This window comes from Cataglyphis hispanica, chromosome 2 (genome assembly GCF_021464435.1).
Source record: "Cataglyphis hispanica isolate Lineage 1 chromosome 2, ULB_Chis1_1.0, whole genome shotgun sequence".
In the NCBI taxonomy this organism is placed as follows: Eukaryota; Metazoa; Arthropoda; class Insecta; order Hymenoptera; family Formicidae; genus Cataglyphis; species Cataglyphis hispanica.
Window position 1 is genome coordinate 1,504,480 of NC_065955.1, and position 13,928 is coordinate 1,518,407.

Consider the following 13,928-nt stretch of genomic DNA (forward strand, 5'->3'; position numbering starts at 1 on the left):
TTTAATAATTGAAAGTTAAGAAACATAATGTTAATTATGCGCAAAGATATTCAAAAAAGAGATAGCAAGGATTATCAAAGATTTCAAAAGGACATCATTTAGAATGCAAGAAAAATCGAGATTTATTATTTTTAATTTATTCCAAATTTAATGCAGTTTTTTAAATTTTTATTAAAATATAATAATTTCGTCACGTGATGAGACAACAGCGGAGGAAGCTCGATGCAAGAAATTCTCTCGCAAATCTCGCGATGCGAGTGCGAGTGCGTGTACCAAAGTGAAACTACACTTACCTAATATCTCGCAGCCACGTTTCTTTGGGCATTGCGCAGGATATTATCGCTCCCGGCGAAATTTCCAAGCAACTCGCAACTTTATCTCGGTTCGAGACTGTCACCGACCGATTAGGTCTTTTCAACGACTTTGCCCCAGTAAACCACTACGAACTAACTCTGGCCTGTACTCATTTCATTATCGTAATTGGCCGCAGAAGCAAAACAAAGTATTGCTCGATAATTGATGAAAGACGAGAGCAATTTTAAATATCGAATTATACAAAAAATGGTGAGTTCCAAATAATGGCATACCGTTGCGTTTCCTTTAATAATGTGAGCTATTTTACAATCGGAAAATTTAACGTCAATGTTAAAAATTACTTTTTTATTCCCTTGATTGAGACTTGGCAATTTGTAAGACATTACAAATTAAATCATTGAGATAAAAGTTTTAACTTCCTTGTAACTTCTTCGACGCAAGTTTTACCATGCTTTTTTTTTCCATTAAAATAGCGATAAAACTCAGTTCCCATCACAACTATGCTCATTTATTTTCTATACTCTTGCTCCTGTTTATTTTATTAATTACTGTTAATGACAGGACATAGAGAATTTATTTTTACGACTTTATGTCAATTGTAAAAAAAAAAATGTTATTAGAACGAAAAAAAAAAAATGTTGCCTTTACCGCACAAAACAATTTTGCTTTTACGAGTATGTGTGTGTGTATTTTTTATCCGTGGAAGAAAATTTTATGTTTCAAACACTCTTCGAAATGCCATCTCAAGATGGCCTTTTATTTTTTACAGTCGAAATCAAAACTCTTACCACGCGAGAACCCTTGAATTTGCTCTTTTATCAGTCATCAAAGCAATTTCTTCTTCTCCTAGTTAAACTCTGTCCACTTGTGTGCCGGGCACTTTGATAATACGATCGACGATATAATTCAATGGGAGAGGAAGTCCGTCTCAGAGTGCCATTTCCTCCTAAACGGATCACGCAGCCCAGTGATTTTATTCGTTGCCTTTCGACGACATCTTTCCTTTTCCGCCGCACTCGAGAAATATATATATATATATATATATATATATATATATATATATATATATATATATATATTTACCAATCCCTCACTATACCACTTCTTGTAACATTCAAAAGCTGTCAAAGCGTGTGTATCAGCGTATACATATGCTCACACATTTATAAAACGAGAGTATAAAGATAGAGAATGTAGCCTAGAAAGTCTATGCAAGCTTCATTCTTTCTTTCTCTCTTTCTGTCTCTCTGTCTCTTTCTGTCACATCAGTCTTTGAGATGTTACATTGGAACGAATATCGTCGACAAATCAAATGGAATAAAACGAGCAGGGACCGATAAAGAAATCGAAGCTCTGAAAAGCCAAAGTCTCTCGAGAAGAAGTGGAAAAATATAAAAGTCAAAAATGACATATGTAAATGCCCATTTATGCACTATGCGCGACGAGTTTTTTTTTTTGCAAGTAATGCTTTGTCCTATTACATTTCTTGTGCACTACATTTGATTTTGATGAAAGTAAGATTTAAAAATAATGAATCTCCTGACTCTTGTATTAGTGCTACATGTAAAACTAACTCTTATGATTTTTTATATTTATCTTTATTTTTATATCATCTTCGAGATGAATTATATTAATTATTTTAAAAGAGCAATACAAGTTTTTATAATTTTTTCAAATCGACGTAGCTAACAAAGTTAAAAAAAAAAAAAACTAAATATGCAGCGCTGTAACTTATGTAAACAGCATGAATCAATATGATGTTTACGATATATATGATGCTTTTACCTAGTTATTTTGTTTAAAAATAACGAAAAATTTATACTTTTGAAATGACGCTCTTTTTAGTATCACCTAAATATTTTTCAATTTTTTTGTATTATTTCCAATTTAGAATTTTTATTTTCTTTTTAAAGGGGATTCTTTCTTTTTTCTTAATTGCAAGAGCTTTGAACCACTTTAATACACATATTATTTTGTCTTTCAGGTGGATATTACAGAACTCTGTCCATCAGCCACTGTGCTGGCACAACAATTGACCCATGTGGAACTCGAGAGACTCTCTTACATCGGACCCGAAGAATTTGTGCAAGCCTTTGCTAAAGTGAGTTTATTTTTAACAGTTATACATCTTATTCAGCATTCTTTAAATGCTTTTATAACAATATTATTATAACGTAGATTGTTAAACACTATTATTTTAATTATCCTGTCAGGAGTCGCCGCATTTAGAAACATCCTTCAAAGATATGAAGAAAACCCGAAATCTCGAATCGTATGTTCAATGGTTTAATAGATTGAGCTACTTCGTAGCGACGGAAGTTTGCAAGGTAAATATCATCACTTTAAGAAATATCAATATTCTTCCAATATTCTTTGCAAGTTTCTTGATAAAAAAGTTCTTTCTTTTTTGTTCTGAGTAATATGTAAATAAAATCTTTTAATGAAGAGAAATGAAATATTGAAATGAGAAAGTATTTTTCAAAAACTGTTGAAAAATTTTCATATTTGCATATGTGCCAAATACTTGGCAATTATTTCGTTTTACTCTTTTAGCATGCAAAGAAGAAGCAACGTGTTCGTGTCGTCGAATATTGGATCGAGACTGCTCGAGAATGTTTTAACATTGGCAACTTCAATTCCCTGATGGCGATCATCGCTGGCCTTAACATGTCCCCTATATCTCGCTTGAAGAAGACGGTAAGTGTGTGAAAAAAAATTTGGTTAAATTCTTTTTTAACTGGACAGTAATATTAATGCTTATTTTTATTTTTTATTTTGCATAAACATATATGCAAAATGAAAAATAATATAATTTTTATTATAATTGGAAAATAGAAAAGATGAGAGAATTGTATAAACCGCGCATATATTATTTAAAGATAATAATACGTGTGTATGTATATGAGTAATGAATATTTTCTGCGATACATATTGAATCGATGCAATTGTTCAGCAAATTTTATTCTAATTTTATTGCAATAACAAGTTTCGCGAAAATCGCATCCGGCAAATTCAAACCAGCATCGTGGTTTTATTCGCGCGGAGATATCCGGGGGACAATGCATGCATATATATCTTCCAATTTTTCAATCGCGCGAGAGCGTATCTGGAAAGTGCGAATATGTACGCGGGACTGTTAGCGTCCCGACGCATTTTTTGCAGCGTCGGGGAAGATAATGGCGCAGCGACACGACTACTATCCCTGTTCGTTTACACCCCTTCGTAGGATTGCACGCCAGAGCAATAAAGGCTCTGTAATCCTCGTAAATCGAGCGTGGTGACGCTCAACATTGAGCGTGACAAAACGCCGAGAGCCAAATTTCCGCGTCGTTTCTCCACAAAGAAAAAGAGCGAGCGAGCGAGCGAGCGAGCGCAACTTTGATCGCATTCCATATATAATCGGCTTAGTCCAAAAGATGGATCATTAACAAAATTTTTTTCTCACTTTTAGTCGAACGAAATTAAATTTTCTCAACTTTCGTATAATTTATACATGTATGTAAAAGTTGGTAGGAGTATACGCGGCGATTATTCTTTTTCTCCCAGCTCTCGAAAGGAGTCGTTAGAGGCAATCGTTATTGACGGAAAGAAATGGAAAACAGAGCGGTCAAATTGACTTGATTGAATTTTTCCTGTCGCGGTTTCGCGTCGCAGGAAGGACGCCCGAAATGTCGCTCGTGCGATCTGGGTTAATTAAAAAGTTTCAAGTCAAACGGCGTTGCTCGGCAACGTTGTCCTCGCGTCTCATTGCTTTCCTTTCGTCTCGTTGGGAATTAGCTAATTGCCCGACCAGCGTTCTACGCCCACGGGAGGACTCGTGCCATTACGTATTCTCGATTTCCACGCGAATGCGCTATGTCCAGGAACTCCTTTAATCCAGTCGTCGCGCTCCCGACGGAATGTTCTGTCGGATAGTACTTCCGAAAGAGCTTTCATATAAATTGAATATTCATTTCAATAATAATAAAATAAAGCTTGAGAAAAGAAATCTTGATTTTTAATAATTGTCGGTCACAATATTGTTGTGTATAATATATAATAGATTTGTTATTTTATGGATCTAACAATAAGTATAGTAGATATAAATTGGAATTGTATTTAAGAAATTCTCATAGACGTAAAGAACACATGATCCAATTATTTAATTTAAATATTAATCAATGATTGAAATCAATTTAATAATGTAAAAAAAAAAAATTCAATAATTTTAAATATTAAAATTAATAATAATATACTTAATGCTTGTATTACTTTTTCTGTAAGAGAAATATTCGCGATGAGTTAGAAGATAATAAATCATGATTTAAAAAAGGGATTAATAATAATAATGATAAATAAATAAATATCAGAATTCTTCTGGTATATTCTGGTATATTTTAGTATACGCGAGAGTAATGCATAATCGCATATTATGATATGCATCAATTAATTATGATTATCATAGTCTACTCTCGCTTAACTAATGAGGAGCTTATTAAAGCGCGGAATGATTGACTTTAGATGCCGTATTAACGGATCAAAGAAAATTCGCGGAAGGAAGGAAACAACGTATGTTATCTTTTACACATACACACACCCACATACACATACCCACTATTGAGAAAATAAAAAAAGAACGAGCATATGTCTATTTTAAACATGATATGAATAAATGATAATGAAATTTAATGAGATAAATATAAATGATAATGAAATATAAATAAAATAGTTTTACATACTAACATATACATATATATATAAGCGAAATATATATTTGAAAATAATACAATATATAATAGATAATTTTTGATGATTTTATATTTTTCGGGAATTTTATTTATTGTATATAACTTTGTTTAATTAGAAAAAAAAACAAGTAGCATTGAAACACTTACTTTTCTTTAAATATATTGTTTATTTAATATAAAATTTAATTTTTTCTCTATTTATTTCTTTTTTTATTGTTATATATAATCAGTGATATACTTTTGAATTTTATTTGTTTTATCAATTCTTATAAATTGATAAAACAAATTAAATTAAAAGTATATCACTGAATATATATATATATATATATATATATATATATATATATATATATATATATATAAATCAGTTCATGATTTATCTTTCAGCATTAGAATATAGCGTGAAATCCTAAAATATGACATTAATGCAAGATATGATATCACAGCAGTGGGGATTAATTTACTGGGTAAATAATCTGCAAAAGACATCTTTGCCAATGAAAAAAATTATTCGCTTTTCAAAAAGCTAACTATGTTTGTTCACGACTATTCGCTTTCATTCCGCGTATTCGCATCGTCATTTCATTTTATACGCTGAAGGATAATTTACATCCGTAATCCTGCTCGTCCGATGATGAGATTCTTTTACTTACTAAAACAAGTGTAGAAAAGCTAGCTTGAAATGGAGTTTTCTTAAGTTGCAAATCTTCAAGTAATAGTCGGAAATGATAAATATACAGATAAGAGAAAAGAAGCAAGAAGAAGTACTGCTGGAAAAATAATTACAAAAAAGAAAAGTAATATAAAAATATAATAGAACTCATGTTAATTCTTTCTCAGCGTCAGGATTTATTTCTACAGTAAACATTAAAATATTTGTTATACACAATTATATTATTTAAAATTTCAAAGTTATATACTATATTATAATTAAAATATAGATCTGTTACTTGCATATGTAAATATATTTGTGAGATTTTTGTCATTCGATTTTATTAATTTTATTTAATTAACTCTTTTTCCTCGTATAAAACTGTGCCTGTTAATACAATTTTGTCCTATATTGGTAAAAATTACCAATTGAATTTTGAAGAGTTTTTCAGACTACTTTAATAGAGATCTTGAAAAAGCTTTTTTTGAAAGAGATTCCTGATTACTTGCATCCCTTGCGTCACGTATCCATTTTTTTGCTGATCTTTTTCTAAAAAGTAGATTTCGTTTCTTCCACACGCGATATTCCGGCATCTTTTCTGTCGTAGCCAGTTTCAATTTACCGGATCTGGCAAGAGTCCCCGATTGCTACTGTTTTTGCTCTAGACGAGCCTTTCCGGTAGAGTCGAATCGAGTCGGACCAAGAAAAATGGCTCCCATGATAGGCAAGAGGTTATTCTCTGGAGATCAGGCAAGACAAAATCAAGAACCAAAGTCTCGACGAACAAAACAAAAATTTTACAAAATAGAAAATTATTTATAAAATTTAACTCTGATTTATTGATCTGGCCCAATAATCTTAAATATATATTTAAAAGATTGCAGATATATGCAAATAAAATGTATAAGAATAAACAAAGAGATCCACGCATTTAAAAAATTTAAAGTCCTTATCAAAAATACTATAAAAAAAATTTATAATGTATATTTGTGTATATGTATGCGTGTGTAGAGAGAGGGAGAGTTTATTTTAATATTGAAGAAAGAAAAAAAATGAGATAAAGTAAAGAGATTTATAAGAACGATAAACCGCTATCAGTAGCAAAGAGTTTGTTATAATAAATAGAGATTGAGATTAGAAGATGTAACAGCATTTCGATCGTATCTTAATTCTGAGACTTGAATCAAATGCAAATATTATCCATCGAGTTACAGAATTCTTAAACGAACGAAGCATGCTTTTCGCATCAGATTAGACTAAAGAACGGATTTGAATTGAAACTGCAAATGATCTTCAATCCTGAGATATTTGCTCAGATTTCGTATTGCGCTGCGAATATCAAGACAGTATTAAGCATAATATTAAGTATCATAATATAAAGTAATGTCTTGTTGTATTTTTTAAAACATTAATAATTATCTTTCTCTTTTTATTTTTATAATTATGATCATAATACATATTTCTTTTTATGGAAAATTATTTTTTTTTTTTTACTTTACACAAAACTACCTTTTTTTGACATTCATATGTCATTATATTCCAATAGATAATTTTATTATATTTTAAAATGATTACATTAAGCTCTGATCGATTGCGCTGCGATATAGATAGGACACATTTTTATTTTGACTTTTAGTGGTCGAAAGTACAATCTGCCAAGTTCTCAATTTTGGAGCATCAGATGGATCCTAGCAGCAATTTTAGCAGCTATCGCAGCACGTTGAAGGCCGCAATGTGGCGTAGCGCTGGTGCTACAGACGAACGCCAACGGATCGTAGTGCCCTTCTTCAGCCTTCTCGTTAAGGATCTTTATTTCCTCAATGAAGGCTGCAGCAACAAGTGAGGAATATTTTTTCTGTTGATCTATTCACAGAGTTAAATATATTTTAAATTATGAATATATTGCATGAGACATTCTATTTTACATTTAATTTATCATTATTAATATTGCACACGCAATAATTTTATAATAAATTAGATAACTGGTCAGATATATCTGACGTATATCTGAATAGTTACACGTGTCTGATGTCAACACAACTTTGGCATTATTATTATAGAGATTAAAATTATTCATCTATAATGTGTCAGATACAATGCCTAACGTATGCCTAAGCGCGACGAGCTTTCTCAAAGCTAATTAATTTCCACTGCTCAAGTTTACTTATGCATTTCAGATTGCCAAACGGCCATATCAATTTTGAGAAATTCTGGCAGCTAGCGAAGCAGGTAACTGAATTTATCGCGTGGAAGCAAGTTGCCTGTCCATTCGAGAAGAATCCACGCGTCATTGCTTTTCTTCAGGCGAGTCCCGTGCTAACGGAAAACAGTAAGCAATATTTAATTTATCCTACTGTGGAAAATATGTCAAAATGATTGAATTCGACAAATTTCTGTTCTTTTTTCTGTTACAGCACTTGCGCTAGCGTCTTTCGAGTGCGAACCGCCCGATAATAATCCGGAAAAGGAACGTTATAAAGCTTTAAAGTGAGTATCACAACATGTATTATGTAGACATACATCCTTTGCGAAATACATATTATTATTATTTTTTTTTTAATATTTAAAAAAAGTATTTAAATCGAACAAAAACGATAGAAATTAGGATGGAATTTCTTTATATCCAATATTAATAAAACAAATTTTTGTTATGTATAATATAATAAAGTTTTATTTGAATTTCTAAACGATTCTGTTATTAATATTTATATAAGTAAAATAATTTTAGAAAACTACTTGCTTTTACTAAACGTAGCAAAAAATGAGGATTTTATTGCAATTATATGTTAACAGATCTGAGATGAATGCCCAGTGAAAGCGAGCTATGCCAAAACATGCCGAATGGGAACGATATTGATATAGATATACATGTGGAGATACATTTATAAATATTAATATATTCATAATCGTAGTTAGTTTATTCGTGAAGAAAATGATGAGAGAAAAAAATGAAGTGAAAGATCGCGACAGCTAATTAAAGTATTACTGGGACGACTTACGTGAGATTAGGTATTTCTGTCTTGCGAATTTTTATGATGATTAAAAATTCTCAATGACGATTTGGCATCATCGGAAACGTCATTTAATCGCGATCTGTACAATTATCGCTTGACTTTCTATTTTTTGATTTTTTATTTATTTTAACTATATATACAGTTTAAAGTATTTAATTTTTTATTAAGTATTTAATTTTTTATTCTCTCGATTTTATCTTTGAACGAGCTTTTGTTAATTATTCGATATCTGCAAATTATCATCGGAAAAAGATATCATTTGTGCAACGCAATAGGTATGACATTTATTCAAAATTTTTTTATTTTAAAAATCTAACAATATAGGGAGTAAATAATTGACATGTGCCTAAGGGGCAATCGGTATTAAAATGCGAGTCGTCAATAAAATGAAATTCTACCGATCGATCGATTTCGATAGTATTTATGAGTATCATGAATCGAAGCTTCGACCATTTTAATAGCCGAAAACTTTTATGGTCATCGTGGCCATGAATATTGAGTTATGCACGTCTTGAAGATGATTGTGAAATTCGCTCGACAATGTCGCGTAGCCGTAAGTATAGTTCCTAAGTCTTCGACTCGTTGGCAGCTTTTCTCTCGAGCGCGAGAATCGAATCGCACGATTCTCTTTATATTTCCGGACAATTCCCGAATACGATACAAGGATTTCGAACCCGCTCGAGAAAGACGCGAGTGACGTGCTCGATCTTTTGTACATAGTCCTTTTGATATACGTTAACAGACATTTAGGTGTGAGAAGTAGGGTCGTTCCTGTAGAGTAAGCCCGGGCGATAAATTTGGGAGCGATAGGTCGTAAGAAAATCTCGTCATGCACGTACTTAAGAGGATGAGCAACCAATCGCGAAAACGATCATCAATCGAGGCGAGGATGATGAAGAAATCGAAAATATCGGCGAATTGATTGACATGGCTCGGCCGTGTTTCTCGTGCGTTTGACATAAATTGATTCGATAAAATAATAGTCGCCGTTTCCGTTTCTCCTGTGACGCACGCAAGTAAAATCCGTGAAAAATTTACGTGACTACGGATTTACGCGCGATATAGCGATCGAAATAAATTCGGTTGTAATGATAATAGTAGTGTGATTTTTCGTAAAATTTGACTGCGAGTAAAACGAGAGAGAAATGATTTGAAGATATCTTACATAAATTGTAATTATAAATTATATCGTGACATACGTAAATTTACGAAAAGGTGTTCAAAATTCGTCAATATTTATCAACGTTCAATTTATCAATTTATCGATTTAATCAACAAATGACTAATGATCATAAAAAATTCAGCAGTAAAACATGTATACGTAAGCGTATGTAAACATACTCGTAAATGAATACATTTGAGTGTCAAATAAATTAAGTTATTGTGAAAAATTGGCAGATCAATTTTTTCCAGAATGAATTAGGCTCGGTAATTAATATGATCATTAAACATGTAAATGTAGTATGCCGTGCCTTTGATCGATCATAGAAAAACTATATTAAACGTAAAATTTAACAAATTATTAAAAAAAATATATGAAATATTAAACATCAGAAACGCGTATTCTTAACGCGTGCGTCACTATTCTCTCCGCGAAATTACGTATGTTTTCCCCGTAAAATCGAAGTCTTCATAGGAAGTGAGATTACAAATCTGCCATAAAATAATACGTCAGATAGAAAGAGAGAGATACCCATTTCTCTTTTTATATTTAAGCGCAAATATTTGCCTAGATAAATTCAAGAAAAGAAGACATATGTGTTTCCGAGCAGTTATAGGGACCAAGAGTTTGTTTCTCCCGTGTACATAAACTTTGCCTATGGCGTGAAAAAGTACCGGGAAATTGCAATTGCACGATCGAAGGAGAGAAATAAAAACAAACTGTTTCGAATTTTGCTCACTGGGTCACGACTTTGTGGCCTGAGAGAAAAATTGCACGCAAATCGAAACGCGTTTCCAAATCGCGATTTCGTTTACCTGAAATGGATGTGTACACATAAATTGAAGAAATAACGATGTTATGTAATAACATTTCACTATTCTTCGAAACGATAACACGCGTTACAAAATATAAAATCTCTTCCAACTCTTTCGTTCCTCTCGTCCATTCCGTTTCCATTTGGTCCTTAATAAAAATTTCATATCTGTTCTAATTTCTTTTTGAGGTCAACAAAAACGATCAATACTGATTGTCAGAAATAGTCAGTCGTGTTTTTTTCTTTTTTTTTTTTTTGTTGAGAATGACTTTTTTACATTTTTCATATGTTCGAGAAACTGGAGACAATCTCGATTTTCTTTCCTTTGTACACATTTTCGTAACTAATATACATTTTTATGAGACTTGTATTTTAATCGCGTTTTTCTCTCGCGGCACATGAAGTAAAAAAATGACAAGAGATACGAAATGCACTTAGTACACCAAGTGTACAGAAAGATTGCGTAACAATGAAAGTATAATTTATTGATCGAAACGAGATAAATTACGCGAGCTCTGCGCGAATCAGGTCATCGTAAGAATACTCATCTCGATATATTATTAAGATAATTGTTGACCCATGCACAAATCATTACGAATCATTCACTTTTTCTATATATTTTTCGCCAAACAGTGTCTTCATTATTACGTATCTTTTATATGCATTTGTTATTAAAGACTCACTCAGTGTTTTCATTATAAAAGATTTTTTTTAATTTTATATAGTAAAATATATTAATAAAATGTGTGTAGTTATAAAAAATGAAAAAAAAAACACATGTAAGCATGCGCCGAAACTTGTTGTTACAAACAACATTTTTTTTAACACTTTTACAAATTTACAAGTGCCCAGTATATATAATCCGTCAGTTTTTTACTTACCATTTACCATGTTATATATTTGATAATTATCTTCATCCAATATTATCAGCTCGATTAACATTATTATCAAATCGATTCGCGGATATTCGAACGAGATCTGGTTATGCCGCGAGCTCGTGGCAATTTTCCCTAAGTAATAACAACAACCAACATATGCACGTTACCGTAAATCAACAGTAAAGCAAATTACACCATCATTTTTTGTTTTTAAGCGGCGCGCGTGTTACATTGTCAATAATAATAGCGTTATATCGTGGTCGCGTATCGATCATGATCCGCTGTTCATTATCGCTTCGACCTTTTCTGCTCAATATCGTTAATCCGCTTGAAATCATTGCCGTTCATTTCGCTCTTCAGATAGCATTATTTTGGTTTTTCTATCATACCATTTTGTATTATTTATTTAACAAGCACAACACAATAAGTTTGCTAAGCAAGAATATCGTTGTGAACATGCAGCACATCGATGAACAATCTTTTCCTTTCCTTTTGATACAGCAAAATATTTTTCCGGATATTGATTTCCCATTTATTAGCACAATATTTTGACCATCAACAATTATCCAATCACTATCTTTCTCCTCGCATTCGACGACACTCTAGCGATGTTCTATAGGTAATAATTCTGTACATAAGAAGAAAATCGTGTGTGTATATATGATTATATACGTATCTGTACGTTTTTTAGATTTAAAGTATAGGCCGCAATCGAATTTAGGTATCAGCGGAAATGGATCCGTTTCGCGGCAGAATCTACGACCTAGTATCAGCGACTATAATCGCGGATCGGTCAATCCGAGATTGCCTAATACGACTTTAAAGTATGTTCGTATGTTTATGTATGTATGTGTCCTCGAGCGCGCGATTGATTAGATGACGAAGGTAATTCTTGCTTAATATCTAGTCATTAGATCGTTAGTTTGATCCGAATTTGTGTCATTAAACGTAGCTTGTATTTATTTTTTTTTTTTTATATATATATTTAAATTATTACACAAATCTCTTTTCTTCTCTACTCGAGATTTATTTAACTATGTCACGAATGCGTTACAATTCTGTATAAAACTTTCTCTTAATGTATATAAGATTTATATTAAAAAATTATTATTAAAATATTTTAGAATACTTATCTTTATGTATATTAATATTTACATTTTTATCATTATACTTTTTCCATATTTTTATTATGATATATTTCTTAGTGACACAGATTCGGGCCATTTTATGCTTAAATTAAGTGTATTCGAGTTAAGTATTTAAAACATTAATTTCAGCTTTAAGCTTAAAACTCAACATTCCCTTAAAAAGCATAATTGTACTATGCGATATAGATAGGATATCTCTTTTATAGATTTCTGCGAGCTCATTCTTTGTTTGTCATCTTATAGCAAATATCTACAACCAATGCGTTTAATATTTTTAATATTTTTAATATTTTCCCAAAATTTTTTTTTTACATACATACCCTGGTACATCAAGCGTATCCAAATCTCGTTTGCAAGATTGTTATTCGAGACTATTAATTAATTTCTTGCCAACAAAGGACTTCAACGATCGTATATCTAATGTGATTTGTAAGTTTTTTTATGTTTCCAAGTGTTCGTAAGCATAATAAAAAAATCAATATAACATATATTTGGGAGAATGGAGGTTTGACTTTCAGTTTTACGAAGATTGTACCGAAAGGAATAATCGTGGCACGATTTCTATAAATAATAAATGCAATGAGAGCATGAATCTTTTAACATGAATATCATTAGTATCGACGAAAACGGATGCCATATTTTCAAAAATAAAAAATTACTTTTTCTAGCAGACTTTTATTGCATTGATAACTTTAAATTGTCGCACTTTTCTGTGCGCAAATTCTTAGATTTTTCCTTAACGAATCATGATTTTGGTACAATCTTCATATTAAAGCGTAAAAAGTCTTTCGAACTTTATATTGAATCAATGTTTTAAAATTGTGCTATTATTTTACATATTGATTACTGTTCTCGTCGTTTTTATATATTTATCCTTCAAGAAAGCGAATAGTGGGAGAGGTAATTTAATAAACGAGCAATACGAAATTTTTTAGCTCCTGTCTGATCAATCTAAATTATAAAAGCGTAATAATGTAACTCGGATATGTAAGTTCATACGGCAAGCATATTGTTTCTTTCGCTACGTTTCCACACAACTTATAAACGCCATCCGTTGAGTTGTCACTTTGAATTGAATCGGGTCAGAGATATACAATGTTGGGACTATTGTACATAAAATAGGCTCAATTATGTAACAGCGACAGAAATGCAGCAATTACAATATTACTGTAGAAACGACGATGTCTTATGAAATAAACTGCAAATTAACAAAATTAT

General features: G+C 31.5%; 1 protein-coding gene across 1 annotated transcript in view; it reads left to right on the forward strand.

Moving 5' to 3' along the window:
- LOC126857157 (uncharacterized) overlaps nucleotides 1–13,927 on the forward strand; it is a 244,949-nt gene extending 231,022 nt beyond the window's left edge. The window contains exons 7-13 of the mRNA XM_050606346.1: nucleotides 2,300–2,416; nucleotides 2,529–2,642; nucleotides 2,869–3,012; nucleotides 7,331–7,533; nucleotides 7,872–8,023; nucleotides 8,109–8,181; nucleotides 8,488–13,927. Of these exons, the coding sequence (XP_050462303.1) occupies nucleotides 2,300–2,416; nucleotides 2,529–2,642; nucleotides 2,869–3,012; nucleotides 7,331–7,533; nucleotides 7,872–8,023; nucleotides 8,109–8,181; nucleotides 8,488–8,509 (825 nt within the window). The 3' untranslated portion in view covers nucleotides 8,510–13,927. The remainder of the gene's footprint in view (nucleotides 1–2,299; nucleotides 2,417–2,528; nucleotides 2,643–2,868; nucleotides 3,013–7,330; nucleotides 7,534–7,871; nucleotides 8,024–8,108; nucleotides 8,182–8,487) is intronic.
- The last annotated feature ends 1 nt before the right edge of the window (nucleotide 13,928 follows it).